We start from the raw sequence: 27,405 nt of genomic DNA, 5'->3' as shown, positions 1-27,405 counted from the left end.
TATCTCTTGTGTTGCAGCTCATACTGAGCACGATAGCACGTATGGGAAGGCCTCACTGAAAGACACAAGGCGGTGACACTTTTCATAGTCAGCACGACAGTACATGTGGGAAGGTTTATGGTTTACGGTGGTTTAATGTCCCAAAGCGACTCAGGTTATGAGGGACACCGTAGTGAAGGTCTCCGGAAATTTAAACCACCTGGGGTTCTTTAGCATGCACTGACATCGCACAGCACATGGGCCTTTAGAATTGCGCCTCCATAGAAACTCGACCTCCACAGCCGGGACTGAACTTGCGTCTTTTGGGTCAGCAGCCGAGCACCATAACCAATGAGACACCGCGGCGGCTCAGTACGTGTGAGAAGGTCTCACTGAAAGACATACGGGGTGACAATCTTTTGTTAATCTTTTTTGTTAGAATTTCCCGAAACTGGAACACTTTGCGAACTGGCACTGTTTTATCTCATCAAATTTTTTTTTCCGTCACCTCCATATTTAACATGTTAGCCGCCCTACGGTAATGCCCTATGAGGCGATGCAGGTAACCAATAAACAAATAAACAAAAGGCAGCAACAAGAAAACACCAACGAATGCATTTGAAAGAGGGATGCAAACAAGAAAGCAATAGCCATGCACTGCTTACCTGGTGGCTGTCCCTCAGCACGCAATGGTCTGGAAACTTGGCCAGCATGGCGTTGCAGATAGTTGTCATGGCACTGGAGCTAGTGGCTTGCTCCTGGCCCATCTTGACGATGACTGTGAAGCCCTCGCCAAACTTGGACTTGAGGTGCTGCGTCGAGCCCAGGCACCGGAAGGATCCGTTCACCATGATGGATATCCGCTGACAGAGGGCCTCGCACTCCTCCATGCTGCAGCAGGCAATGACCAGACCAATCAAACACACGCTGGCTTTGCAGCAACAGCAATGCATGAGATTTTCCCCAGGGTAAGTGGCATTGCTGCGGTATGCTGCGATCGTACACTCGTGAATTCGCTTGCATGGGAAATGAGAAATTAGACATGTAAGCCAGGGAGTGTGCGTTGCCAAGAGTAATGTGCCTCATGAGAAACGTGGCATCACGAACAGATGTGGTGCACGTGACAGACCAAGCAGATGCGACTTGACATGACAGACAAACGTATGAAAGATATGATATGCTAGACATAATTTACCTGAAATGATACACTAAAGACGTGCCATGCAGACACGACAGATACGACATGCTATACATGACAGGCATGACACAGATATGCAGGCACGACAATGCCATGCAGACATGACAGATATGACACGCTATACAATGGAATCCACTTAGAACGATACCAGATATGATACAGTCAACGACCGATTTTTCGGACTCTCTAGGGACCGCGAAAACGACCGAAAAATCAGGCAGTCCGGAAAATCAAATTTCACCGAAAAAATCACGGACTTATTATCAATATGCCGGAAAAAGGCGTCAGTTGTACTGCTCATATTCTAAAGCTCCTCATGACTAAATTTCACCCCACGACATGTGCACGGACAAGGACGGTGACCGCTTCCGTGAGCGCGGCCTGGCTGTGCTGCCCACGGCATGTCGCTGATGAACGCACGGGTTGGGATAAAGTCTAAATTGGCAAGCAAACACGCGACTGCGGGAACTGCGCTGCGCCCGCAGTACGATGGACCTGGAACGAGAACGCGAAGGTTGCGAGACAATAAGAATCGAGAAACAGCCGAAGCTAGCGCTCCAGCGGCGTTGGCCTTCGTCATTAGGCCTAGCGACTAGAGCCGAAATCAGCATCGTATCCGGCGATATGCGCTCTGTGATGGCGTCTTGCCTGTCATCGAAATGCCAGTTGTTTATGGCTTTACAATAGAAAAGTCAGGGTTGTGGTGCGTTTTGCCGCGGTACGCTGACCTCGCTTTGAAATGCACCGCCATTTCCTCCCGCGCTCACCATTTCCGTGGAGCCATACACCTCACATGCGCTTCGCTGCCACCTCTTTCCGTATTCAGGACGAAAGACTCGGCACAGATGAGTCCCACGAACTCTGACTACAATCAAGAACAGTACGAATTTAAAACCATGCAGGCGCAATGTACCGACTCGCGCAGAATTTCAGCATCTGAAGTTAAAAGCTTCCTTTAACCTTAAATTTAGTTCTGTTTGATCAAGATTTCGATCTCTCCTGCAGTTTGAATTAATGAGGTACCACTGTACGCATTAGCGTATTTACTCGCGTTATGAACCATTCGCATAATGAACCCGCCCCCACTTTTGTCGGTCAGAATTTACTTTTTTTTTTTTCAGCCTTTAGCCTTTTGTAGCTGGTTCCTCAGTTTTCGCGCCGACCTCAGCGCAGCGCACCAAGATGCTCCCGGCCACCGATAATATCACTTGTTAATCTTTTCAGGAGAGCTCCTGCCATAAGAAAAGGGGGGGGGGGGGGGGGAACACAGCAAGCCAAGATGCTGAACGCCTCGGATAACACCACTTGTTTGTTTTTTGAGGAGAGCTCCTGCCAGAGGGTGGTGGAGGGGAGGGGGAGAGCGCGGCGCGCTCGGCGAACTTGGCAGAGCGCCAAGGCCATGGAGGAAGACCATTTTCTTGCTCCGTGGCCAAGGCTTTATTCATTCGCATTACGCACTCGTCACCGTCCTGAGTGTTTTTTTAAGCTCGCGTAAAAAAATGCGCGCCTGACCTTCAGGGCCGGTGTTCGGCATGTTCGCATTATCTGGACGCGAATGGCCGGGGCGGCGGGCTACCACTAAATTGCCGGATCGATTGCGTCAAAGTGAACGATGCTTAACAGCAGCGGCATGAACACAAACCCGTCTGACCGCATGCATTTGTTGATGACAGACGGACGGAGGTATAATATGAGATATTGACCCTTCCAAAAAAATCTGTTAAAACTTTTTTTCCTGCGTAGTGAACCCTCCCCCCAAACTGATGTGAACTTTTCTGGAAGAAAAGTGGGTTCAATACGCGAGTAAATATGGTATATGGGCGGCTTGGGTATTGGCGGCGAGTGCGAACAAGGTCCGAAAAATCGAGCAGTCAGTTCCGGTGCATCCGAAATTTCAAGCGCTATTATACATTGGCTCCATGGGCCATATCGCGGTGCCGCAAAAAAGTCCGAATAATCAAGCATGACCGAATAATCAGGTGTCCGAATTTTCGGTCGTCGACTGTATATCATTTATAATGATCAAATTCATAAGATTTATCAATTCTCCCATTGCGACTATGTAAAAATAAACCGTATTACAACGATGCAAATATCGGCGAAATAACAGACATGGTGATAGGAAGGTGTTTATGACCAGAATTTGCCTGAAAGTTTCATAAAAAATAAAATACTTTGAAGCGAATGCTATACTCTGCAAACGGATCAGTGTGGTTAAATCCGAGGGGGAGAGTTGCCCACGGCCTTGGGAACCAAGCGCTATCGTCATCACAATCACTGGAGGGAGGAGCTTGCTTGGCGGCCGCCCCGCAACGCTGTCTCACACAAACATAGTTTCCTCCAGTCTGTGCGTTCATGAACTGGGCAAGAAGTGACGCCGATTAAGTGCAAGGTGATATCTCACAACCCCCTCCCTCCACTTTTGTCATTAGGATGGGTGAGAATTTTTTTTTTTTTTTAGTGCTAGCTTTTCTGGCACGTTCCCCCGTTTCAATATGCTGTGCGCTGATAACATCACAACGTGTTTATCTTTGATGGGAGCTCCGGAGGGGGTAGGGGTGGCTCGATCGGCAGACTTAGCACCGCACCAAGACACTGTGCTCTTGACAGGAGCTCCGGTGGCAGTGTGGCTGCATGCATGGGGTAATGTCTACGTGCATGGGGGAATACGTGGGAGTGTTCTTTTTGCTTTTTTTCTGCCGGTCCAGATATAACGATAATCGGTTATAGCGATAGGGATTTCTGGTTTTTCTTCATATCGCTACAAGTGGATTGCACTGTACCTGACAGGCATGACATGTCAGTCACAACAGACATGACATAGATACGCAGACATGACAGCTATGACAGACATGCCTGTACGTCCCGAGAATAATACTCGTAAAAAAAGTCAGGGTGAAATGGGTGCAACTATGACAAGGAAGGAACAGAACTGTCAAGCACACTTTCCTCAACCCTTTGTCACATGTCTAAGCCACCTTTCAAAGTCTACTCTGACTGTCTCTCCACTGAGTGAGGCAACTCAACTAGCAAGTACAGTAGAATCTCAGTGATACGAACACGGTCGATACGAATTCGCGAAATTCCCCGGCCAGAGTGCATTGTGTACGATGTGTGGAATTGCGGATGTTCCAAAATCTCTCCCTCGCCACTGCCGACGATACGAATATGCGACCACACCCTTGAGCACTAACTGCTGTCTGCACGTCGCCAAAGTCGCAATTGCTAATCGTGCGGTATGCACCGCGAATAGCGAGCTGTGGCCACACAGCAGTGAGTAAATCTTGTCAGCCGTAAACACGTGTGAATGCAATTTTCATGCTTCTGCATACGAATTTTGTTCGTTTGGATGACACAAAATTTCGGATCATATGAATTTTTTCGCGACCCCGTGAGAATCGTATCACCGACATTCTGCTGCGCTTTACAATGAACAAAATCAGCATTTTGATAGTTACACTACTTTCAAAGGCTTCATTTGTTATGAACACTCCAGGTGAACCCTTCTGTCCAATTTTCAGCCTTCAAATTGAATATAAAAATTTTTTGACCAACATTTGATGTCATTCTATTTAGCTTCAATAGAAACACACATTTCGCCACTTACACACCATAAATGAAGAATCGATTTCGGCCACAAGAGCCACTCACCTGTGACTGGTGAGGATGACAGCAGCCCCCATCAACTTCTGCACGTCATCGAGGCCTTGCCAGATCTTGCGTCGGGCCGCTGGGTCAACGCCGGCAGTTGGTTCATCGAGGAACACCACAGGAGGGTTTCCAATGAGAGCCATTGCAATTGACAGCTTGCGACGGCTCCCACCGCTTGAAAGAAAAATAAAAGGATGCTGTTAGAAAGCAAATACCTCTTCTCTCTTTTCTCCTTTGCAATTTCAGGAATCTCGAATGTGTTTCTTGCGTCAACTGCAAAGTCCTCTGAAATCGCGGAGCTGACACGATACCAATTTTTGCTACATGAAGAACACCTGACTGACACGGCAAGAATAGAGCAAGCCAGCAAAAACAGTGAAACCTCATTGATACATTCCTGGTTCATATGATTTTTCCAGTTCGTACGTTCAAAACCACTGGCGTTAAGGATGTCCCATAGAGTTACACAATCATTCTCCTGGTTGATCATGCCAGGCCGACAACCAGGCAGACCTGTCCTGTTCCATTACAGTCCTCCTTCTGGCTGCTACATTCCCAGCTAACACAATTTCCCACGTACTAGGTTGAAAATTTCAAGCAATTCTGGTCGCATAATACGGTTTGCGGTGAACAGCATGTGCAAGCATAAAAATGGTCCAAACACGGGGGCACGTGATATGAAGAGATGGAATGCAACAGCAGTCACCCGCTGTGGTGTCTTCTCTGCAGTACCCCTGTGAAAAAAGGTGAAGCGGGCGCACACAAACACAGACGCACACACAAAATATGGTGTGCTAGCATATTAGTGGACTGTTCCTGTGGGGACGCAGTGAGGATGTAGTGGTCACCACCTTGTGGTTAAGTTCATAGTCAAGAGATGGCGCTAAGAGCAAGGGGGCAGCAGCTTTGCATATGTATATACTCTACCCAAGAGCAGCAACCAAGCTTTTGTCGTCGTTCCAAAGTTGGAGGGCGGGCATGGGAGTTGCTCATCTCGCCACTCTGACAGAACAGTTTGCAGCCTAAAATGCTAATTCAAGTCTCGTATCAGACAAAGCGTACTCTGGAAATGTTTCCACACGTTGGAACCACGTTGCACAAGGAAAGGCTAACCTGTAGGCTTCAGTGGTCTTGTCAGCATGGGCCTGCAGGTCTGCCAGGTTGATCATGTAGGTGACGACCGAAGGCACACGGTGCACTGGGACGCCGCGGATTAGTGCAAACAGCTCCAGAGTCTCTCGGCCCGTCAGCTTGTCAATCTGGGCGTCAAACTGGGGGCAGTAGCCAATCTTGGACTGGAACTGCAATGAAAAAGCATTGTGATTGACTTCAATAAGTCAGCTATCACTGCTGGCTAATCCTGACAAAAAAATTAGCACAAAGAATGTCAGGGAAACTACAAAAAAAAAGTAGCATAGAGGGTGCTGTAACGCTGGTGCAGCCTGAAAGGATGAAAAACAGGTAAGAGATGCAAAAAGCTCAGTTAACATTACTGACTGTCAGCAAAGAATATGACATCTTCACTGACACATCATTAATGCATCACTGAGATGTTACTGAAGGCTGCATAATGAAATCGAGTCTATAAATATGACAAAACAAAGGCCATCAGCGAGTGGCTTGCATGGCTTGCTGTGGTCAATCTATGAGCCAAGCTGGAAAGCAAAAAGTGCGCCCGCGATAACACGTTGGTATGCACGCCTCTCACTGTCACTCATGTACAGCCTGGCACAGTGCATGATTACAGCAATGGGTTTACTCAAGGTAAGGAGTCTGTTTTCCAGGGCGACACTGAACAGCCAGAGAGAGAGGGGATATACAGGAAGGAACAGGGCTCAATCTCTCTATTTTTTTTTTTAAGGCAACAGCTGTACAGGGCATACTGGGCAAACTGATGGCGTTGTTGTTGGCGTTGTCCACGCATCTACAGTGCCAAGTGCAGGGAGCTGTGACCATGCGTCAAAGTGATTGCGAGCAAGAAAAAGAATGCGTACCCTGCCCAACACCTGCCACACTCCCAACTCCCGCATCCCACAACCAGTCACTGTGCCCAGATTCCCCAACTCTCCAAACATAAGGCTCGCAGCAGACTAGATCAGAGCTGTGGCCCTAATGTGAGTTTAGCTGCATAGCTGCAACTGACATATCACACCCCTGCCCAGTGTAACTAGATGTTCTGACTGGAATCAGCATTTCCCACCAAATCGGCTCTTGCTGAAATTTGCATTAACACTAGGGTAAATGCCCAGTCAATATTTTTTTCAGAATTTCATAAAAATTTAACAAAATCTTCATTGGTATTGTTCCCGAGTTCTCTCCCCGTCAGTTCAGCAGACCTACCTCCTGAAGGTCGTTCTGGAGGCTGGCCTCACCCAGGTAGGCATTGCCCGAGCTCATGGGCAGGTCGCCGGTCAGCATGCGGAACGTTGTCGTCTTGCCGGCCCCATTGACGCCCAGGAGGCCAAAGCATTCATTCTTGTGCACCGCAAAGGTCAGGTTGTCTACAGCCTACAAGAGATTTGAACATTCATAAAAGAACTTGTACTCACTCAAAGTGAAAACATGTACAGCAGTATTAACTGTGGGAGATAACACAGCAACGGTGCAGGCAGATTCCTTACAGCCTCCTCAGTCATTAATTCAAGAACAATTTAAAAAATAATTAGATCTAAGCTTACTTGTTTAGCACATTAGTCAGCAAAAGCTGACTTCCATTACCGGTAGAGAGGTCTGGAGTAGCAGGCTCATTTTGATGTCTCAAAGGTCTGTTTTGGTGTCTATACGCTCACGTGGATGCTGGGCCTACTTCCACTAGCGGTCGGTCTTCGGCTGGGTCGCGTTCCCGGCACACTTCATGGACTCTAGGTCCCGCTTGCATGAAGCAAATAGTAAGGTGGCAGTGGTGTCCACCTACAAATTGAGGCAGTTGGGTGTCTTTCTTATTTTCAAAACCAACTGAGGAAAGGAAAGGCTCACAACTGGCTCCCTGTGTCAGTGGACACTTCAATCAAGCGTCGAGGTACTTCATGGTGGTGTCCACCTAATACGTTATGCCATTGTACCCCCTTAAATTGCTTCTGCTAAATAACGTGTACAAAACTATTACAGCTTTGACTGCAAAAAAAATTGGCGGTGATTAGCTTTGGTTAAATCTGGAGTGACGCGATAGTACAGCTGGCGAGTGGAACTTGGCCACGTGACCAATCACGCGACGAACCACGTGATCAGCCACGGCGCCGCGCTGCCGGCAGCTGCTCCGCACCAAGTGACCAACCACGTGACAGCGTGGTGGCGCAGCCACAGGGTCGTGGCACCGCCACGCTGAAGGCTCGAAATGCTACTGTAATGTAGCTATTGCTACAAAAAAGTGGCTAAACTAGGCTACGGCTTAGTTGAAACATTTGGCAAGAACCGTCAATGGTCGCAAATCTAGAGCGATGGTGGCTGCTGCTTCGAGCTGATGCCTCCTACTCTTCAGCTGCTGCACTGCCTTCCTAGCATGAACCTCGCGACGAGATAGTAGTTGAAGGCCTGCCAGTTAGTCATATCACACCCCGGAATGTATGCTGAATAAAAGCGAGGGGCCAGTCCCAATATGCCAGGAATATGGCACTACCCTTTCTATCAGCATGCAAACGTAGTCAGTTTTAAACACTTTGCAGGTACTAAATAACTTATTAAAGTAGCAACAAGTAGCTAGAAAACAAAACGACAAAAGGAGGAAGACAGCCACCTGCAGAGCTCTGAAGTTCTTCTTCAGGTTGAGGACAACCAGTGCTTCCTTCCCCATACGCCCACTCTTGACCAGGTCCTCAACCGCTGCACGCTCCGCTGCCACATCACCGTCTTCTGCAGTGCTTGGTGCGTTTACACTCAACTCGATATCTGTGAGTAAAACCGTCAAACCACCTTTCAGGAAAGCGACAAGCTTAAGCCGCAGATGAAGGCACAGTAACAAGTTCTAGCCCAAAGTTGTGCTACGTTATGAGATGCACTCGCATGCTGCCCTAGCCATTAGACAATTATTAATCTCACGAAATTTCACTGTTATATCTCCAGAAAACTGTCTTCTAATATATGCTTTTCCTCTGAACCTTGCGAAAAGGCTGCAGAGTTCAGAAAATGTGGCAAAAGGCTGGTTAAACATTTGATCATCATCATCATCATCATCAGCCTGACTATGCCCACAGCATGGCAAAGGCCTCTCCCATGTCTCTCCAGTTAGCCCTGTCCTTTGCCAGCTGCGCCCACCATATGACCGCAAACCTTTTAATCCCATACGCCCACCTCACTTTCTGCCGCCTTTTGCTGTGCTCGCCTTCTCTTCGAATCCACTCCGTAATGCTTAAGGACCAGCGGCTATCCTGCCCTTGCATTACATGCCCTGCCCAAGCTCATTTCTTCCTCTTGATTTCAACTAGGAGATCATTAACCCGCGTTTGTTCCCTCGCCCACTCTGCCCGCTTCCAGTCTCTTAAGTTGCACCTATCATTTTTCTTTCTATGGCTCGCTGCCCTGTAGGTGAGTACCGGTAAGATACAGCTGTCATACACTTTTTTCTTGAAGGATATTGATAAAATGCTTTTCATGATCTGATGCACTCCACCGCATTCTTATCCTTCTCGCTTTTATTTCCCTCTCATGACCCGTATCTGCTGTCACTACCTGCCCTAAGTAGACCTTTACCACTTCCAGCACCTCGCTGCCAATTGTGAAATGGTGTTCCCTTGCTAGAATGTTGAACATTACTTTGGTTTTCCGCATGTTAATTTTTAGACCCACTGTTCTGCTCTGCCTGTCTAACACATTGATCATGCTTTGCAGTTCATCCCCTGAGTGACTCAGCAAGGCAATATCATCAGCGAATCGCAGATTATTTAGATTCAGGGTGTCTACCAAGTTGACGTTTTCAAATTCCCCGAGCTTTCCAGGTTTTCCCTGAGTGCATTTGTAAAATTCCCTGAGTGACATAGTACTTTGTTTTATGCGAAAACAAGCTGACACAAAGCCACCTGATGGTATCATTCTCCAGTAAGCATGTCAAAAAATAAAAACAACGATCTAATACTATTTGAATAATAAGGATTAGTGTTTATTTCATTTAGAAAAAGGGGCGAGATTAGCAAAATGCATAACAGATCGAATATCTTCGAAAAAATGCTAAAACAAACTGCAAATCGAATGCAAAACATTTTCAAATACGAACGAAAGGGAAGATGCATGCGGAAACAAATATTTTCAAATGTGAGATACTTCTATCTACTGATAGTAACAGCAATGGTGTGAGGCCTGAACTTTAGCGTCACAAGTGCGATTCTCTCTCAGCAAGTCTATTCAGATAAACTGCAGATTATAGAAACCTTATAGCGAATATAGTGAAAGAGCTCGGGCGTCGGGCAGGTACACATTTGGATAAGTTGTACAAAGCACGAAGAAATTCCATGAGTTGCCAACCTGTTGGTGCGTGTCCGGTTTTGAAAGCACCGTTCACAAATTCCAACGCACCTCCACGCAGTCTGCCACCGGAGAGGGACTTGATGCGGTACCAGATGCCGTAGACGTTGGACTCAAAGAACGCCAGCAGCAGGAAGAGCACAGTGCCGACAAAGAAAAGGTAGAGCATCTCCCGGCCGCTACCCCAGCGGTCCACGCTGAACGCCGAGTGGGGAATGTAGCAGTACGTGTCATTGCCACAATCTGAAAAGGACACCAAGTGACAATGGCACGTTCCCGTTGCAATGATGAATGACCATCTGGTTTTCCAACTGGTTATAGCTAATTTCCTAAAATGGCCATGGTCGCACTCACGTGCATTTGCAATTCAAGTTTAACACACACTGTAAACTGGAACACCCCACAGGCAAATCAATGTGCGATGTATCAGTGGTTTACGAGTCTTCAGGTGACGAATGACAAACTTTGTCTACGCATATCACGTGTTCAGCTGCCCATTACCCATTATTTACTAAGAACCCATTACAGTCGAGCCCACATATAACGGCCCCACTTAAGACGAACTTTCGCTTATAACGAACGAGACCTGCGTGACCATTAAAATATACATTGTTCCAATGGCACAAAATCACGCGTATAATGAACACCATTAAGCCCTGCTGATCGGTTACAGCAAACAGACGGTGTAAACCCGGTGCCGCGATGTGAGATAACCTGACTCTGACCCCTTCGTGCGCCCGGCACGCGGCATGTTTCTTTGAGCCTCATTCCAGGCAAACTGCCCACCTCGTTTCGTACCGCTCTCTGAAGCGAGCTACCCTTTCCGCGCTGACACGCCTTCCCGCCCCTCCTCGCAACTCTGCTCCCCTCTCCTCACTCTCTTGCAAATCCGAGCGTGGCCTCAGCGAACAATCGCGCCGCTGCCAATGCCGATCACGGACGCCACGCTCCATGAAGCAGGCTTTCCGTGGGAGCCATGAGGTGGCTGCACTGACGCTCGCGAACGACCCTCATTGGTCTCTCTGCTGGTGCTGTGCGTATGCATCTGTATCTTTAGCTTGATTGGCTTGATTGCCGCCTATGCACATTGCATGTCTACCCCGTTGCGCGCTTTTGTCAGTCTTGTTGTTTATCATGTTGAGGTGCGGGCGTTTTGTTGGCCTCGTTCAAATCTCGGGCCTTGGTTGTAATTCGGGATGGCGGACGGGCACACGGTGCCCATTTTACATTGTAATCAGCGGTAGAGGTGATGAAAGCGGCCAGGGCGAAGGTGACGGCCACTGGCGTGCGGAACTGCTTCCGCAAGGCCGGCTTCGTCGACACGGTGTCTGATGCAGGGCCTGATGCTTCGGAAGATGACCAGCTCGGCGCCAATTTATGGAAGTGTGTCGTCGACTCCGACATGGGGGTCATGACATTGGTTGTAATGATTTTATTTCTGCCGATGACGAAGCCGATACTACGAAACCATGCACGGACGAGGGAATCGTTCCTGAAGTGCGGGACAAGAGTGATGCTGAGGAATCAGATGAGGATGAAACTTCGGAGCCAGCACCCATAAGCCCTCTAGCAATGTGCTACATAGAGAGCCTCAGACAACTTGTCTATGCCAAGGGCCTCAGTGATAGCACGCTTCTGCTTCAAATAAACTGGAAACCTCCCTCGTCGGATCTGCGCTGCAAAAACAGATGTCCATCACGGACTTTTTCGTAAAGAAAGAAAATTTGTGTTTTGATAAGCAACTGTCTTTAAAGCTGTGGTCCACTTACTACGAACTTTGGCATATAACGAACGGATGCCACGTGACGCTCATGTTTGTTATAAGCGGGCTCAACTGTATTTACTAATAACATGCCTGGTATGCACCAGTCAACTTTTACTGACCCTGGACCAATGTCTGCAGCAGCCTCGTAGGATTCACCATTGAAACAAAAAACTCAAAATCAAAATTAAGCCAGACAAAGACACAATAGTGCAATTTCATGTACAACCAGCTGCAAAGACAGTACAGCTGACGGTTCAGAATGGAGCCCATGTGAGCCGCCCGCGGCTGTCGGCATGAGGCAACTCTCACCGGGCCTGGCTGTTCATTCACACTGCTGCCGAAGGCATTGCAGAGTATAGCTATGCCTTTGTTTTAAAGTAAAATTACTCGTCAATGGCAAACTGGTAACGAGTTTAGACCTTTCATGATGTGAAGCAGGCTAAGCCTGAATCGCCCAGCATGCCAGGGGGCAGTCAGTGCGAGAAGTGTGGCACTAGCACGGTTGCACCCTTGCATAGCAGGCAAGCATTGGGATAAATGTATGTTCCTTTCCTTTCTGACGTAAACGTGCAAAGCATTTCCCCTCCTTAATGTGCAATCAAAAGAGCACACATGCACCTCACCAAAGCTGAAATGCCTTTGGCTGGAAACCCAGTTTAAACAAAATGCATGCAGGATGAAAAAAGGGGGTATGCTCCTTAAGAGGAAAAAATTTGCAGGCCAATCTGTACTACAGCCACATGCATGCATGCTGAGCCTTGTTTTGTAGCTTGTGAAGCTGCTTCTGCTTTTGCTGCTTGTTCATTGTCTCAGCTCTTGCCAGTTGCGTGTAAAACCGGTTGCGCTCCTGCCGATCAGCCCCAGTAGTAGAGGCTTCCCGATATCGAAGTTGCCTGCTTATCTTATCCGCGTGGTGAGCATCATTCCTTCATCTCAATCTGGCATGTTCACAGACAGTCGGCCAGCGATGTTTTCGACGGCAGGTCCCAGCTAACCTCCCTTCGTAAACACTGGGCGAAATCTGCCCAACAAACCGCTTTTAGCCTCTTCCAACCCCTTAGCCTTGTAAGCACCGGCTTTTTCACCTTAGCGCTATTGACACAAAGGAGCACTCTTCGCATGTTGGTCCTTCACCCATCTCACAGATTCCCAGCAACATGCTTGCTCCCCGCCACCACTGGTGACATTTCAGGAGGGGCCTATCCTTGCAGGAGAAGTTAGGCCCTTCAACAACACTGTGCTGCTGCCATTCGTAGGATGCACGGTGAGCCCCCAGTGGTTTAGGTAAGTGCAAATATTAAGCAGAAACCTAACCAGTAGGCTTGCAGACATAGCCAGGTGGTCCAAAGAAGTGGACAAGCAAGATCCTGGTTGTGCACCAAAAATGGTGCGAGTCGGAATCCCAGCTGGGCCTACAGCTTCTTCTGGTATGTTTTATTTTCACGAGTTTTCTAGTGGCATGGATGGAGGAACAAAAATAAATGGCTAATGTTATAGCGTTGCTAAGCACGAAATATTGTGCAAAACCAAAGTTTTTTGCATGTGGACACCACCGCCGCGTCCACTGACCCAGGGAGCCAGCTAAGCGTGTCTTCAACTTTTTCATCGTCAAAGCCAATTCACCTAAAGTAGTATGTCGGCGGCCCACGCTCCAGTGCCAGGTTCCAGCAGTAACCTTGTCAACACCAACGTGTATTGCTCTAGTGCAGTGTTTCTGCCACAACGTTGTCCCCGGCAATGCATGCAGAGCACATCTCTCTCTCTCTCTACCGCCACATACCTGAAAGCGCAAATATTAGTGTGATACAGTGAAACCTTGTTATAGCGAACTGTTAAAAAATCGTAATATATTTCGCTATAGCCATAATTCGTAATAAAAAATTTCGCCAGAAATGTGCAATAGTGGCGCAGTTTAGTCACTGAAGGGACGGCAATTCAGACGATCCTTAGTAGACAAACGGAGAGACGTTTCCCCAGGATTTAGCGGTGTTTCAAAGGCACTCGCGGCTGTGTCACGTGGAAAGCGGTATGTCAGAGCGATAGCTAGCACCGTTTTCATCACCTTCGTGACAGCCGACATGAGCGCAAGAGTGTTACTGCAAGCTTACTACAACCACCTGCATTGCTGATACTAGGGTGTTGTCGATGGATGCCAGAGGCATGAACGTGTGCTAACTGCTGGACTACTTGACGCGCCGCTGTTGGCAAGCTCGGGATAAAAGCATGAACCTTGGCGCGAATGTTTGCCACATCACCACCAGTCACTTATGGAGTGTAGCAAGGCCTGCTGCCTGTCATGTGAACAGGCATCAATTGGTGCTGGGGGAGTTCGATATATGCATTTCATGGACAGTCGCATTCAATAAATTAAATGGAAACTGCTTGCGTTTGTCAAAAATATTTACGAAGAGTTCGATATAGCCAATAGTTTGTAATATCCATGTTTTTTTATATCAAGGTTTGACTGTAGTGGTATTAGTTGATGAAGAAGACGATGAGCAATGCATAGTGCGAGAGTGTGTTGCAGTTTAACACGAGGCAGGTTCAGGTGTGGCAACAGCCTAGTGCTCTCGTGCCATGGCCTGCAAAGCTGATCACTTTGCGCTGCTGCGGGTTTGAATCCCCATTGTCGACATCTATTTCATTCATTTTATTTGTTTCTTTCACATGGCACAAACCTACAAACATCCCAAGATCTTGCTTCGGGTTTACCCATCGGAATAGTGCTTTCGCTCTAAAAACGTGTGAACGTGAAGATGCAAGGATGTTAATGAAAACTGCCTTCCTGCATTAAAGGTTTTCAATTCGACAGCTCTGCGTTTGTTATGTGACTGCATACATTATGCGAATAAATATGCCATCTCTTTTGCCCCCTCTTCGATGTACAAGTTAAGCTTTTGAGTACTTTGTGTCAATTAGCCCAGGTCGGATGTCTCAGTGAAAAACTGCCACTCTGAAAATGCTTTGTGCGATTTCATCATACAGTTGACGACCAAAAATTCTGACACCTGATTTTTCGGACATGCTTGATTATTCGGACTTTTTCGCGGCACCGCGACATGGCCCATAGAGCCAATGTATAATAGCGCTTGAAATTTCGGATGCGCCGGAACTGACCGCTCGATTTTTCGGACGTTGTTCGCACTCGCCGCCAATACCCAAGCCGCCATATACCGTATTTACTCGCGTAATGAACCCACATTTCTTCCAGAAAAGTTGACATCAGTTTGGGGGGAGGGTTCATTACGCGGGAAAAAAAAGTTTCCAACAGATTTTTTTGGAAGGGTCGAGATTTCATATATCACTGTCCGTCCCTCCAGTGATCAACAAATGCACGTGGTCAGATGGGTTTGTGTTCGTGCCGCTGCTGTCAAGGCATCGTTCACTTTGACACGATCCGGCAATTTTGTGGCAGCCGGTGGCGCCGGCCATTCGCGTCGAGATAACGCGAACATGTTGAACACCGGCCCTGATGGTCAGGCGCGCGTTTTGTATGCGAGGCTAAAAAAACACACAGGACGGTGACGAGTGCGTAATGCAAATGACTATGCTTTAGCTTAAAGCATACAACGTCATGGCGCTCTGCCTAGTTCGCCGAGCGTGCCGCGCTCTCCCCTCCCGCCAACCCTCTGGCAGAAGCTCTCCTCAAAAAATAAACAAGTGGTGGTGTTATCGGCGGCAAGCAGCATCTTGGCGCACTGCGCCCCCCCCCCCCCCCCCCCCCCCTTCTGGCAGGAGCTCTGAAAAGATAAACAAGTGATGTTATTGGCAGCCGGGAGCATCTCGGCGCGCTGCCAAGGTCCGCACTGTGGACGGCGCAAAAACTGAGGAACCACCTACAAAAAGCTAAAGGCTAAAAAAAAAAAGTAAATTCTGACCGACAAAAGTGTGGGGGGGGGTTCATTATGCGAGTGGGTTCATTAAGCGAGCAAATACGGTAATGCATACAGTGGGACCTCATTAATTAAAACTGCGGAAGAGATCAAAAACTTGATCAAACAAAACTAAATTACAGCTTAAAGGAAGCCTTCTAACTTCAGACGCTGAAATTCTGCGTGAGTGAGTCGGTACATTGTGCCCGCATCGTTTTGAACTTGAACAGTAGTAAGAGTTCGTGGGACTCATCTGTGCCGGGTCTTTCGTCCTGGATACGGAAAGAGGTAGCAGCGAAGTGCGTAGGAGGCGTACGGCTCCACGGAAACGGCGAGTGCGGGAGGAAATGGTGGTGCATTTCAAAGCGAGGTCAGCGTACCCGAGGCAAAACGCACTGCAACCCTGGCTTTTCTATCGTACAGCCGTTAAACAACTAGCGTTTTGATGACAGGCAAGACGCCTCTCATTTACCGCAAGCCACAGCAGAGCACATATTGCCGGGTACGATGCCAATTTTGGCTCTAGTCGCTAGGCCTAATGATGAAGGCCAACGCTGACGGAGCGCTAGCTTCGGCTGCTTCTCGGTTCTTATTGTTTCGCCATCTTTGTGTTCTCGTTCCAGGCCCATCGTACTGTGAGCGCAATGCAGCTCCCGCAGCGGCGTGTTCGCTTTCCCATTTAGACTTTATCCCAACACGTGCGTTCATCGGCGACATGCCGTGGGCAGCAAAGCCAGGCCGAGCTCATGAAAGCGGTCGCCGTCCTCGTCCGTGCACATGTCGTGCGGCGAAATTTAGTCATGAGGAGCTCTAGAATGTGAGCAATACAACTGACACCTTTTTCCAGCATGCTGGTAATAAGTTCGTGACTTTTTTCGGTGAAATTTGATTTTCCGGACTGCCTGATTTTTCGGTCGTTTTCGCGGTGCCTAGAGAGTCCGAAAAGTCGGTCGTCGACTGTATATGGTTAAAAGTGCCCACTGAAAAGCAAGTCTTGCATCAAATGGTCACGCACCCTGGCAGCAGACCTCGATGCCCATGATCGTAGAAACGGGGCAATAGCTGCTGAGCAGGGTTGGTGTCAGCTTGGAACACTTCTCAGCATCACCCCCGATCTCGTGGATGTTGGAGAAGCCCCAGGTGACGGCGAAACCAGGAACAAGCCGCAGGAATCCCATGGACTTCTGTACGGCATCATCGTTGATACCCAGCGGGGGGAACTTGGCGAGAAGTGAGACGACTGCCATGACGATGCTCAGCATCACGCCTGCCATGATAAGGAAAAAAAGCACAAGGATCAATCGATCAATCAATCGATTTATTTCCTATCTTACAAAACAGATGAAGGGGCTGTAGAAAAAAGCTGCCAATGAACAGCTTGACGAGCCTACAAACCCAATGTTCAGCAGAGAGGCAGCACTGACAGTTATAAAAATTTTTTGAATAAGGAAGGAAGGAAGTACTAAGGAAGTTAGTAAGAAAGGAAATACGGAAATTCAATAGGTTTGGAGCATGCTGGCAACTGGTGCCAAAGCCCCCATGTGGTGAACAGTCAGCTCCAACATGAAAGGGAACACAATTTTTTCTTGCAAGCAAATTGACTCTTCCCTTTTATATCGGATCTACCTGCGGACACCAGCACACTGCATCACAGGGAGGGGGTCACATTTTGGAACGTACAAACGTTGCCTTGTTTTTTTTGTTCACAGCATGGTCCACGGTGTGACCTGCAGGCCGTGCAAACCTCTGACTTCTGACCCTTTCCAAAAGATTTTGCAGGACAAATTTTGAAACATTTGTATTTCGTCACAAAATCTTTTGGACATAAGCAATGATGAACATATGTTGCCCACTGCATGATATAAAAAATTCCAACCTAACCAACAATTCAAGATGCGCAAGTCTGAGTTGATTCACTGAAACTAAGAAAAGATTGGCTGCATCTTCGAAGCTCTCATTACACCTCACGTTTGCTTTTTATTTTTGTATACATTTATAAGTAACTTTTCTCCTCTTAAATTATTTTCTCTTCTTTTTTTCTCATTACAAGCAGAAGCATTTGTAGCATTTTCGTGCCCATTCGCCAGACCAGCTGGGACATGTGAGCTGCGGGAACATCCTTTCAGTGATGCAGCTGCCTTTTACACACCAGCTAGTGCTCAGTGCAGTGCTGCTATACTACGTCCAGGTCCCCCTTTGGTATCAGTCGCCTCCACCATCAGCAGAGCTCAGCCCCCTGCAGAACAAACTCCTCGCTCACAAAACCTCATCCAAGTGTGTAAGCCAATTCCTCCACCAAGTTTTCTCTCATCGTTTCCATTTCCTTGCATGTCCAATCTGCCACTATAATGGGCCACAGGTTACCGCCCCCTCTATGCATAACTTGTTTTGCCCAATTTCATTTAATACCACCTTGGATATGACCAATTTGCACTGCTGACTGATTCATTCCTCTATCATTTCCCACTGCATCTAAGCCGGCAGCTGCAGAACATTGTCGTACAACACTGTTCCTGTATCTTTGTACGGGTGACCTACCGGTGATGACGTTGATGGTGGTCAGCAGGGAGTAGCCCGAGGACGGCTTCTTCTTAATGTACGAAAAGAGGTAGCTGAACGGGATGGCCGCCCAACCGTAGAGAAGGAAGAGAATGTATGTAGCAGCTGAAAGAAACGAGACAACATGTGAAACTTCATCGTCACAGTGCGTGCACATGCATCCAATTTCCTTCCTCAGGTACCACCAAAAAAAAAAAAAGCCAATTTCATTATCAACCATGCTTGCAACAACCAGATTTGCCTATTCAAGCTGCAGCTTAAAAATCCAGGAACATCTGATTCTCATGTTGATGGATGCACACAGTTCCTCAAAATTACCTGGTGTGGAAAAGAAGTGCCACAGCCTATATGAGTTTCTTAAAAAGTGCTTAATCCATGAAGAGAATGTTAAAAAGTTTTGGCTCAGCTAGTGCTTGGCCAAAATTGTAGACACAGATGGGAAGTTAAGTTCAGGCAATTATATATGCATTTTAAACAATAGCGACTACATTACAGAAATACCTAGTGTTCTTCACTCAAAGAGGTTGAAAGGTCTTGAAGTTCATTGATTTTCTGAAGTGCTGTTCTTCTACGACAACACACCAACTAGCCCAAACATTTGTCTGAATTTTTGAGGTGTGCAAATAGCGGCTATATAGTCTGAAGCGAATTCAAACTGAATAGTAATCTTACAATCATCATCATCATCAGCCTGACTATGCCCACAGCACGGCAAAGGCCTCTCCCATGTCTCTTCAGTTAACCCTGTCCTTTGCCAGCTGCGCCCACCGTATGCCCGCAAACTTCTTAATCTCATCCGCCCACCTAACCTTCTGCCACCCACTGCTACGCTTGCCTTCTCTTGGAATCCACTCCGTTACCCTTAAGGACCAGCGGTTATCTTGCCTTCGCATTACATGCCCTGCCCAAGCCCATTTCTTTCTCTTGATTTCGACTAGGATGTTATTAACCCGCGTTTGTTCCCTCACCCACTCTGCCCGCTTCCGGTCTCTTAACATTACACCTATAATTTTTCTTTCCATGGCTCGCTGCGTTGTTCTTAACTTAAGTTGAACCCTTTTCGTTTGCCCCCACGTTTCTGCCCCGTAGGTGAGTACCGGTAAGATAGAGCTGTTGTACACTTTTCTCTTGAGGGATATTGGTGAACTGCCACCCATGATCTGAAAGAACCTGCCATATGCACTCCACCCCATTTTTATCCTTCTAGTTATCTCCCTCTCATGATCCGGATCAGCTGTCACTACCTGCCCTAAGTAGACGAATTCCTTTACCACTTCCAGCACCTCAGTGCCAATTGTGAACTGCTGTTCCCTTGCTAGACTGTTGAACATTACTTTGGTTTTCTGCATGTTAATTCTCAAACCCACCGCACTGCTTTGTCTGTCTAACTCATTGATCATGATTTGCAGTTCACCTCCTGAGTGACTCAGCAAGGCAATGTCATCAACGAATCGCAGATTATTAAAGTATTCTGCATTAACTCTTATCCCCAAATGTTCCCAATTCAGGCCTCGGAATACCTCTTGTAAACAGGCGGTGAATAGCATTGGCGAGATCGTGTCTCCTTGCCTGACGCCCTTCCTTATTGGAATTTCATTGCTGACTTTATGGAGGACTATAGTAGCTGTGCCGTTCCTACATATATCTTCCAGCATTTTGGCATAAGGCTCTTCTACCCCCTGATTATGCAATGCCTGTATGACTGCTGAGGTTTCCACTGAGTCGAATGCTTTCTTGTAATCATTGAAGGCTATATATAGTGGTTGGTTATATTCTGTGCATTTCTCTGGTTTATAGTGTGAATATGATCTATCATAGAATATTTCAAATACTTAAGGCACACAAAGGAGGTTGAACGACATGATAGGCGCTTTCAAAGTCATGTAGTACCTTATTTACGCGTATAATTTGCGCACCCTTAACTTATCACCCGGGTTAACAAAAAACATTTTTTACTCGCATATTTTACACACCGCGCAGCGCGAGACCACCATCATGCACGCGGGCTCAACCCTATGGCTCTACCCAGTGGCATTCGGCTATTCCGCACGTTTGTTCAGAAGGCTTTTTGAATCTTTTGTGCACTGGGCGTTCATGGTGGTGTCAGAGGCTGCTGTTACAATCGCGGCGGCACCAGCGGCATCGCCACTCGAAACGGCCAGCAGCGCTTGCGGGGAGGATCGGCAGCTGATAGAAGAGCCAACACCGCTGTTTGTTTGGCTGATGCACGTGACTGGACTGCCGGCTACGCTTTTCTTGGTGGCTCTGACGGCTTGTGTTTGGTTGTTCGGTCGTGTCTTGCGATGGGATATCACAACTATTCGGCAAGTTTCAAACTGCTTGTCAGCGCCTTATTACGGCGCAGAGCGGCGAAGCCAGCGAGAATAACCGCGTGTGCACAAGTTTGCCCATAGACGACAATCGTTGCGTCGGCAAACTAGTGTGCACGTGGCTATTCTAACTGGCTTCGCAGCTCCGCACCGTGATAAGGCACCGGCAAGCAGTTTGGTCGACGCTCGCGTGGTACTGTTAAAGAATTGTGTGGTGTGATAATTGATTTATTGATTCGCGCTTCCTATCCCGGACGAAGTTGCGAAAGCAAACTTACAGAATCCAGAACTACCGAACAATTGGCTGGGCCGCAAGCGATGACGCTGTTTTAGCGTCTTATTCAGCTTCACGCATGCACCTTCATGCCATCACGCAAGGGGAGGGGTGCGCGCCTTTCATTTAGAGTGAACATTTTGTCAGGAGGCGGCCAGCAGTTCTGACGTATACGCAGCAACATACACTATACCTATATTGCGCGTTATGAACTTTGTAGAGTTTTTAAAGTCGCGCTCGCGAGATCCCCGTGTAATTTGCGCATCCCCTTCTTCGAGCCCTGATTTCTGAATAAAAAGTGCGCAAATTATGCGCATAAATAGGGGGTATTTTTCACACACACGGGGCCACTTACACGAAAAAAAAAAAAAAAAACGGAGCGCGCGCGCGCACACACACACACACGCACACACGCGCGCACGCACACGCACACACACCATTTTCAAATTCAGTCTTGCCAGCCATAAAACTCAGAAAGAGCCGTTGAACTGATTTTTACAAAGAGTAAAAATCGGATACAGCTGCCCTTAGTGTGCGTCAAAATTATTATTATTATTTTTTTTTTTGCGGAAAATGAGACAGCATCCCCGAGAACTTTTCAAGAAGCTGCACCTGGCACGTCGGGGCTTGAGGTGTAGATGCCGTTGGGGTTGATGGCGAGGAGCGGGATCATGACGACCGTGCTGCACACAGCGAAGACTGAAAAGTCCCAGAGAAAGGTGACGCCCCAGAAGAGGATGCCCGGGACTCCGGCCATCAGTTGCAGCAGCTTGGCCTTGGACACCCGCTCGTGGGTTGGGAAGAGCACAAACGACGAGGACAGGAACGCCAGTGCAGTGGGCACGAAAACGGCGGCCAGAATGCGGGCCGCTTGGTCGTACTGGCAGAGAGAGAGAGAAGGAGTAGTGAGAGGCAGTCTCCCTCAGGGAACCCGCGAATCTGTGCTGGTTACTAGACACGCAACTCACAAGTTGGTTACTTCCAATGTGTCAATCCTACATTCATATTATCTCCTTTTGCCACCCAAGTTTGGTTATTGGCGCAGTAAAGTATTAGTGAATAAGTACTGATATAAACTTGCTCAATTGCACTACTGAATTTTGCTTGATTGATTAGACACTTCTCCGAGAAGGTTGCCGTTAGAAATTGATGATGGAAACGTCTGACTCTATTGAGACTCATGTGCTGTATTTTTGCATGTTCACTGTTAGGAATACTTGCCCCTCCCACTGTCTATTCTTCTGTCATGTAACCCTAGTGCAAAATCGGTCCAAGAATGTTTATGCATTACGCAGAAAAATTTTGGTGATACGACTCTCGTGGGGTCGCAAAAAAGATTCGCACCATCCGAAAATTGTATCACCAAAAGCGAACAAATTGTATGCAGAGGCACAGGCAATGCATTCATGGAGATCTGTTTACAGCTGACTGGACATATCCACAGCCATGTGCCTCTGCCTACTGCTCGCGGTGGGTGCATACTACACTACTAGCGATCGCACTGTCAGCAGCTTATGTGTAGTGCTTTGTGCTTGAGGGTGCAGTCACAGCTTGCGTGTTCGTATCATCCACATTAAATTCGGAGAGCGTTCAGAACACCAAAAATTCTGAATGCCGTGTACAATGCACTGCGGCCAGGGAATTTTACGAACTCATATCATCCTGAATTTTGTATCCACCATGATTATATCATTAACATTCCACTGTACAGTAGAACCCCTCTATACTAGTAAAGCGACTTGGACCATCAAAAATTACTATGTATATCAGCTGTTGGTGATGGCATGGCTCTGAAGATGTTCTCTGGTAATTAATTGGCAACTAACTAAACAGTGTTGGCTCATAGAAGAAACACTTGCAAATACCTTCCATCCCGCTCTTGTTGTCCCTTTATGTATTAATTATTTGTTTTCAGTTATCATATTTCATGTTATCACGTTTTCGGTTTTATTTACGTCTCGAGGAAGTATCGGATCTGAACAAATACAATGTGGCTACGAATATAACGAGAGCTTGATTTCATGTGAATTGTTGTAACAAAAATTTTGCGTGAACACGCCGTCATTTTCCACAGCGTCAAAGTCATTTAAGAGGCAATAGTGAAACGCGCAACGCAGCCAAGGAGCGAGCAGTGGTTCCGCTCACGCAGTGCGGCGGAGCATTTGTTTCTTGCTGCTGTGCTGCGAATGTTTGCCATTTTCTTCCCTTCCCTGATCTTCAATGCATTTTTACTGTCTTTCCTTTCTCAGAGACCCGCGCCTTGTTCGTTCTGCGTTAGTAGCCACTTTTTTTTTTTTTTTCGTGCGCGCATCACGCTTTGCCTTACGGCCCCAAGGACTTCAAGAAGTGAGCTTCTCCGTACCGCTTCTGAGCTTGGTAGCGAAGCTATCTCAAAAAGTACCGTTTTACTGTCTTCGGTGTGCAATTGCCTCCGAATTTCGGCCTCCTACATGCCGCGTTGTCAGCATTCCGCGGGAGGTATGTCGCCACGGCCAGACGCTCTTTACTATACCTGTTTGTTTTTGATCTTTACTATAACCGAAAAAAAAAAAATGTACAATTGTCTATGGGAGGCAAAATGGGACCGCAGTTTCACTTTACTATATCAGAGCTTTTACTATGTCCAAGTTTACTACAGTGGGATTCTACTGTATTTTGTCGCCAATTTTTTACACATATGCGTCCTATATTCATCAGGACTGTCAGATGAAGTAAATATCCTTAGTCCTTTTAAAAGCCATTGGTTCAATGCTTTCTTTCTCATATAGTTGAAAGAAGATAATGCTTTGAAATTCAAATGCGAAGCAGAAAAAGAAATCTTCACTCCATGAACCAAGAATTCAGTTAAAACTCAAACATATGTAAAGCAGAAAAATAAGCTAATAATTCCATGACAACAAACAAAAGGCACACAGACAAATGGAGCATAATAAAAACAAACAAACAAACAAAAACCAAGAAAGAAATGAGCACTGCTTTTTCAGCACCTGAGGAACGAATGGCAAGTACACTCACCGATGCCACTCCGATCTGGTCAGAGAGCTCGCCCGGGAGTGGCCAATTGGTGACTTGCACCCTGGCTGTGGCTTCGCCAGTGACGTACTTCAGTGCGGCTGAGTGTGCCAAGTTGAGAGACATGGAGCCAATGTGGTATGGCTCTCCATTGTACCAGGCCACTGCCTTTCTGTTGTCCACAGTTTCACCACCAACAAGGTACCTGCATGCCGAGCAAACCATCTGCTTACCAAGACGCTTCAACAGATCGAGACAGGAGGTGCCCTTCAAGTGCCCCGAGACACTTCCTTGTCACTTTGCATCACCTTAGTCACATCAAGGGCACCTTCTACCTTCTGCCACTGTAGCTATGGAGATGAAATGTAATGTTATCGAGTAAAGACCTTGCCAGAGGTGAGCATGTTAATGGACTCAGCGCCAAAAAAGAGCCAAGCACCTTAGCTGCTGCAAGTACTACTATCTTAATGAACATGCTTCATTACCTCGAAAAACTGAATGCAGGACATGGATTATAACAAATGCACCAAACAAATGCAACAGCAGACGACGCACAAGTACATCTCATGGTGAATTCAGCGCACAGTAGATGACAAACAGACAGGACAAATACAAACTCCTCCGCTTCCAACATCAGCACCAGCGTTTATCTAGCTGCTGCATCTTTCATCCTGCATTTGTGCGCTGCATTCAAGCATGGATGTACCAAGAAGCCTAATCTGACACCCGAGATAGAGTATGCGGGACAAGTGCCGTAATTCTTCATTGCTTTTAGTGTCCCTTGTGAAGTTTTCTAAAATGAATCTAAATTAACTCGACAAATTGTTCGCCTTGATGTTGCCCAATTATCTTCTTGCCCGCCAGGAGTACTGAGGGAAATAGAGAACTGCCACCCCTACTTCCCTCGTTCTCTTCCCTATGATTCCTCGATCTTCCTCCTTCGCTTATCCTCTTCGCACCATACCTTTCATCCAGGAATAAAGGTCATGGAACAACATGGCACAACCAGTGGAAACTGCTGCTAGGCCCTCTCGGCACCTTGCAACCTAATGCACAGCTGCCTCGAACACCCTTTTGAGATCTTTCAATGCATCTTTGCTTCAAGGAGGCCAAACACGAACGTCATTCGACTACAACACTGTATAACGGAGAACAACACAGAAATCGTAGTTACCCTGTATTAATACAGCTGAACCCCTCTGCAACAGACACATCCTAGAGAGTAGTTTTTGTCTATTGCACGAGAGGCTCCCCATAAGCAACGTTCCGTGCTTACATTATTTACCGATCTGCCCCTGCTTGACGTTGTCACTAATTAACTCATGACTTTCACAAAAGGAGGCTACAAGCATGGTGCACAAATTTATTAGCTGCAAAAGTAGCTGCTTAATTTTGTCTCCTTGACAAGTGAGGCTCCTGAGAAGGCCGCCCACTGCACTGTAGCTTGACATGCTGGCAAGCTTCCCTGCACTGATTTGCTGCAGAAAAGCAAATTAACCGTCGATACCTTGAAGTCACACGAAAAGTGAAATATTTCCGTGAATGGACTTCCGAGATAGGTGAAGTACTGAAATTTCCAGTGTGCTGATTATGGTGTTTTTAAAAATTTAGCAGAGCATTCAGCGGAGCAAACTCCAATACGCAAACCAGGCCCTAAATGTGATAAAGCGAGCAATGCTTAGCGGAAATACGCTCCAGACGAAAAAGAGTACACCCGCTCTGGTCATGCCATTGCGTTGATAAGGCGGCCGTGGCTATCTGAGGTGAGGGGCTCAGAGGTTCGCACCTTCATGCATGTCCCCTCGTTCCTGCAGAGAGTTCATAAGTTCACCAAATTCACCATAAATTCACCAAGCAACGAAACTGGGTGTGGAGGCAGCACACATCGGTTATCAATGTGGTACCAAAACTGTACGCAAGCGGTGGCAAGGATGGTGCACTGCTAGACCCACAAAGTTTTTTCTAAGGGCTGAATGCATTGCAGCATGCTAGTGGAGGTTTGCTTGTTGGTAGCTGCACATGGGCCGCACGAACCACTAGCTGATGGTTCTTTTACTGAGCTTTGGTGAAAGAGCGAAGTTTTGAGCTTCTTGTATTGTGGGAGAGGCAGGAGCAAGAAAGCCTGCTGCGCGCCCCCGCCGTTCTCGGCACGCTCGTACTCTTGCGCACGTAACCTCCCACCTTGGTAGGTTGAAAGCCCTTCTCTATGCAGCATTCGAAATTAAGAAGTTCTCGTGGATGCTTTGCAGATAGATCAACCACTGTGCATTAATTGCAATTGCAATAAAAATGGCGTGAGTGATCGTGCTTTGCCTTGAGCGTGGCTGCAATTTGCAAGCAATGGCGCCGCATCCTCGCCGCGTCCACGGAGTTGTGGCAAATTGCAAGAAGTAAAACGTCTATCACAAAAGTTCTTGATCAAAATTTAAAGATAACATGTTTCTTATTACCAAATTTCTTTGATGACTTCCACAAAAGAGGTCCACTTTGAGATAGGATGGAAAATGAGCCTTATTCCTGACTGTCTGTACATCCATACCTCTTATAATGGGGTTCAACTGTACAAGCAGGTTTGGCTCTCTGAAGTAACAAACCAAAAGGTGGAGCAAGTTCCAGAGAACCCAGCCAATGCTCAAAAAGAAGCCGCACCTAATCGAACAAAGTGTGACAAATGCCGAAACTTCCACCCACCTGCCATTGTAATCGGCCAGGCTGTGCCTGGCTATCTCCAGAAGGAAATCGTCGGGATCCTCTACGCCCTTCTTGACGTCCACCCTCTGCTGAGTCATCGCTGCCACAAAGTCCACGTCGCCAAGCTGCAGGCTACCATTGCTGAGGAAGCCGTTTGTGGAGCCGGCGTAGCTGCCGACATCGTAGACCAGCGTCTTGATTTCCTGAGCGCCCTGAATGTCGAGTGAGGTGTACAGGAAGAAGAGAGCCACGGGGATGACGATGGCGAGGATGGGGAGGAAGTACTCCCGCTTGGTGGTGTTCCAGCGCTTGCGGAACAGCGCCCTGGCCTGCTGCATGAGCAGCGGCTGGCCGGTGACGTGCTGGAACGTCGGGTACTCGTCGTCTGCAACGCAAAAGTAGTGCCGCCGTTCAACTTTCTCCCAAAGCGCTGTGGAAGGAGAGAAAAATGGCGGGCAACTGGCACCGCGCTTCGGTGTGACCAGAAAGGGACCCTGAAACACCTTTGAGCTGATGTTGCCGTTTGTAGTTTCGCGTGCGGAACCAACGGAGCAAATTCCAATGCACCTTCTACACGTTAGTTTAGAATGAACAAACGCCGTGTTTGTTCCTACCTACAC

General features: G+C 47.4%; 1 protein-coding gene across 4 annotated transcripts in view; it reads right to left on the bottom strand.

Moving 5' to 3' along the window:
• LOC144103990 (phospholipid-transporting ATPase ABCA3-like) overlaps positions 1 to 27,405 on the bottom strand; it is a 77,817-nt gene that overhangs the window by 3,479 nt on the left and 46,933 nt on the right. Inside the window, exons 16-26 of one of the 4 annotated variants that reach the window (XM_077636751.1) lie at positions 26,786 to 27,170; positions 24,098 to 24,299; positions 21,695 to 21,962; positions 18,458 to 18,583; positions 16,935 to 17,186; positions 10,334 to 10,525; positions 8,562 to 8,713; positions 7,169 to 7,336; positions 5,942 to 6,129; positions 4,829 to 5,002; positions 645 to 870 (exon numbers count right to left, since the gene is read on the bottom strand). In XM_077636751.1, the coding sequence (XP_077492877.1) occupies positions 645 to 870; positions 4,829 to 5,002; positions 5,942 to 6,129; positions 7,169 to 7,336; positions 8,562 to 8,713; positions 10,334 to 10,525; positions 16,935 to 17,186; positions 18,458 to 18,583; positions 21,695 to 21,962; positions 24,098 to 24,299; positions 26,786 to 27,170 (2,333 nt within the window). Of the gene's footprint in view, positions 1 to 644; positions 871 to 4,828; positions 5,003 to 5,941; positions 6,130 to 7,168; positions 7,337 to 8,561; positions 8,714 to 10,282; positions 10,526 to 16,934; positions 17,187 to 18,457; positions 18,584 to 21,694; positions 21,963 to 24,097; positions 24,300 to 26,785; positions 27,216 to 27,405 lie in introns of all 4 variants that reach the window. The other 3 variants (XM_077636748.1, XM_077636750.1, XM_077636749.1) reach the window with 3 other exon arrangements.

This window comes from Amblyomma americanum, chromosome 9 (assembly GCF_052857255.1).
Source record: "Amblyomma americanum isolate KBUSLIRL-KWMA chromosome 9, ASM5285725v1, whole genome shotgun sequence".
Lineage (NCBI taxonomy): Eukaryota > Metazoa > Arthropoda > Arachnida > Ixodida > Ixodidae > Amblyomma > Amblyomma americanum.
The sequence above is the reverse complement of the archived record's forward strand: the minus strand, read 5'-3'. Positions and strand labels throughout refer to the sequence as shown.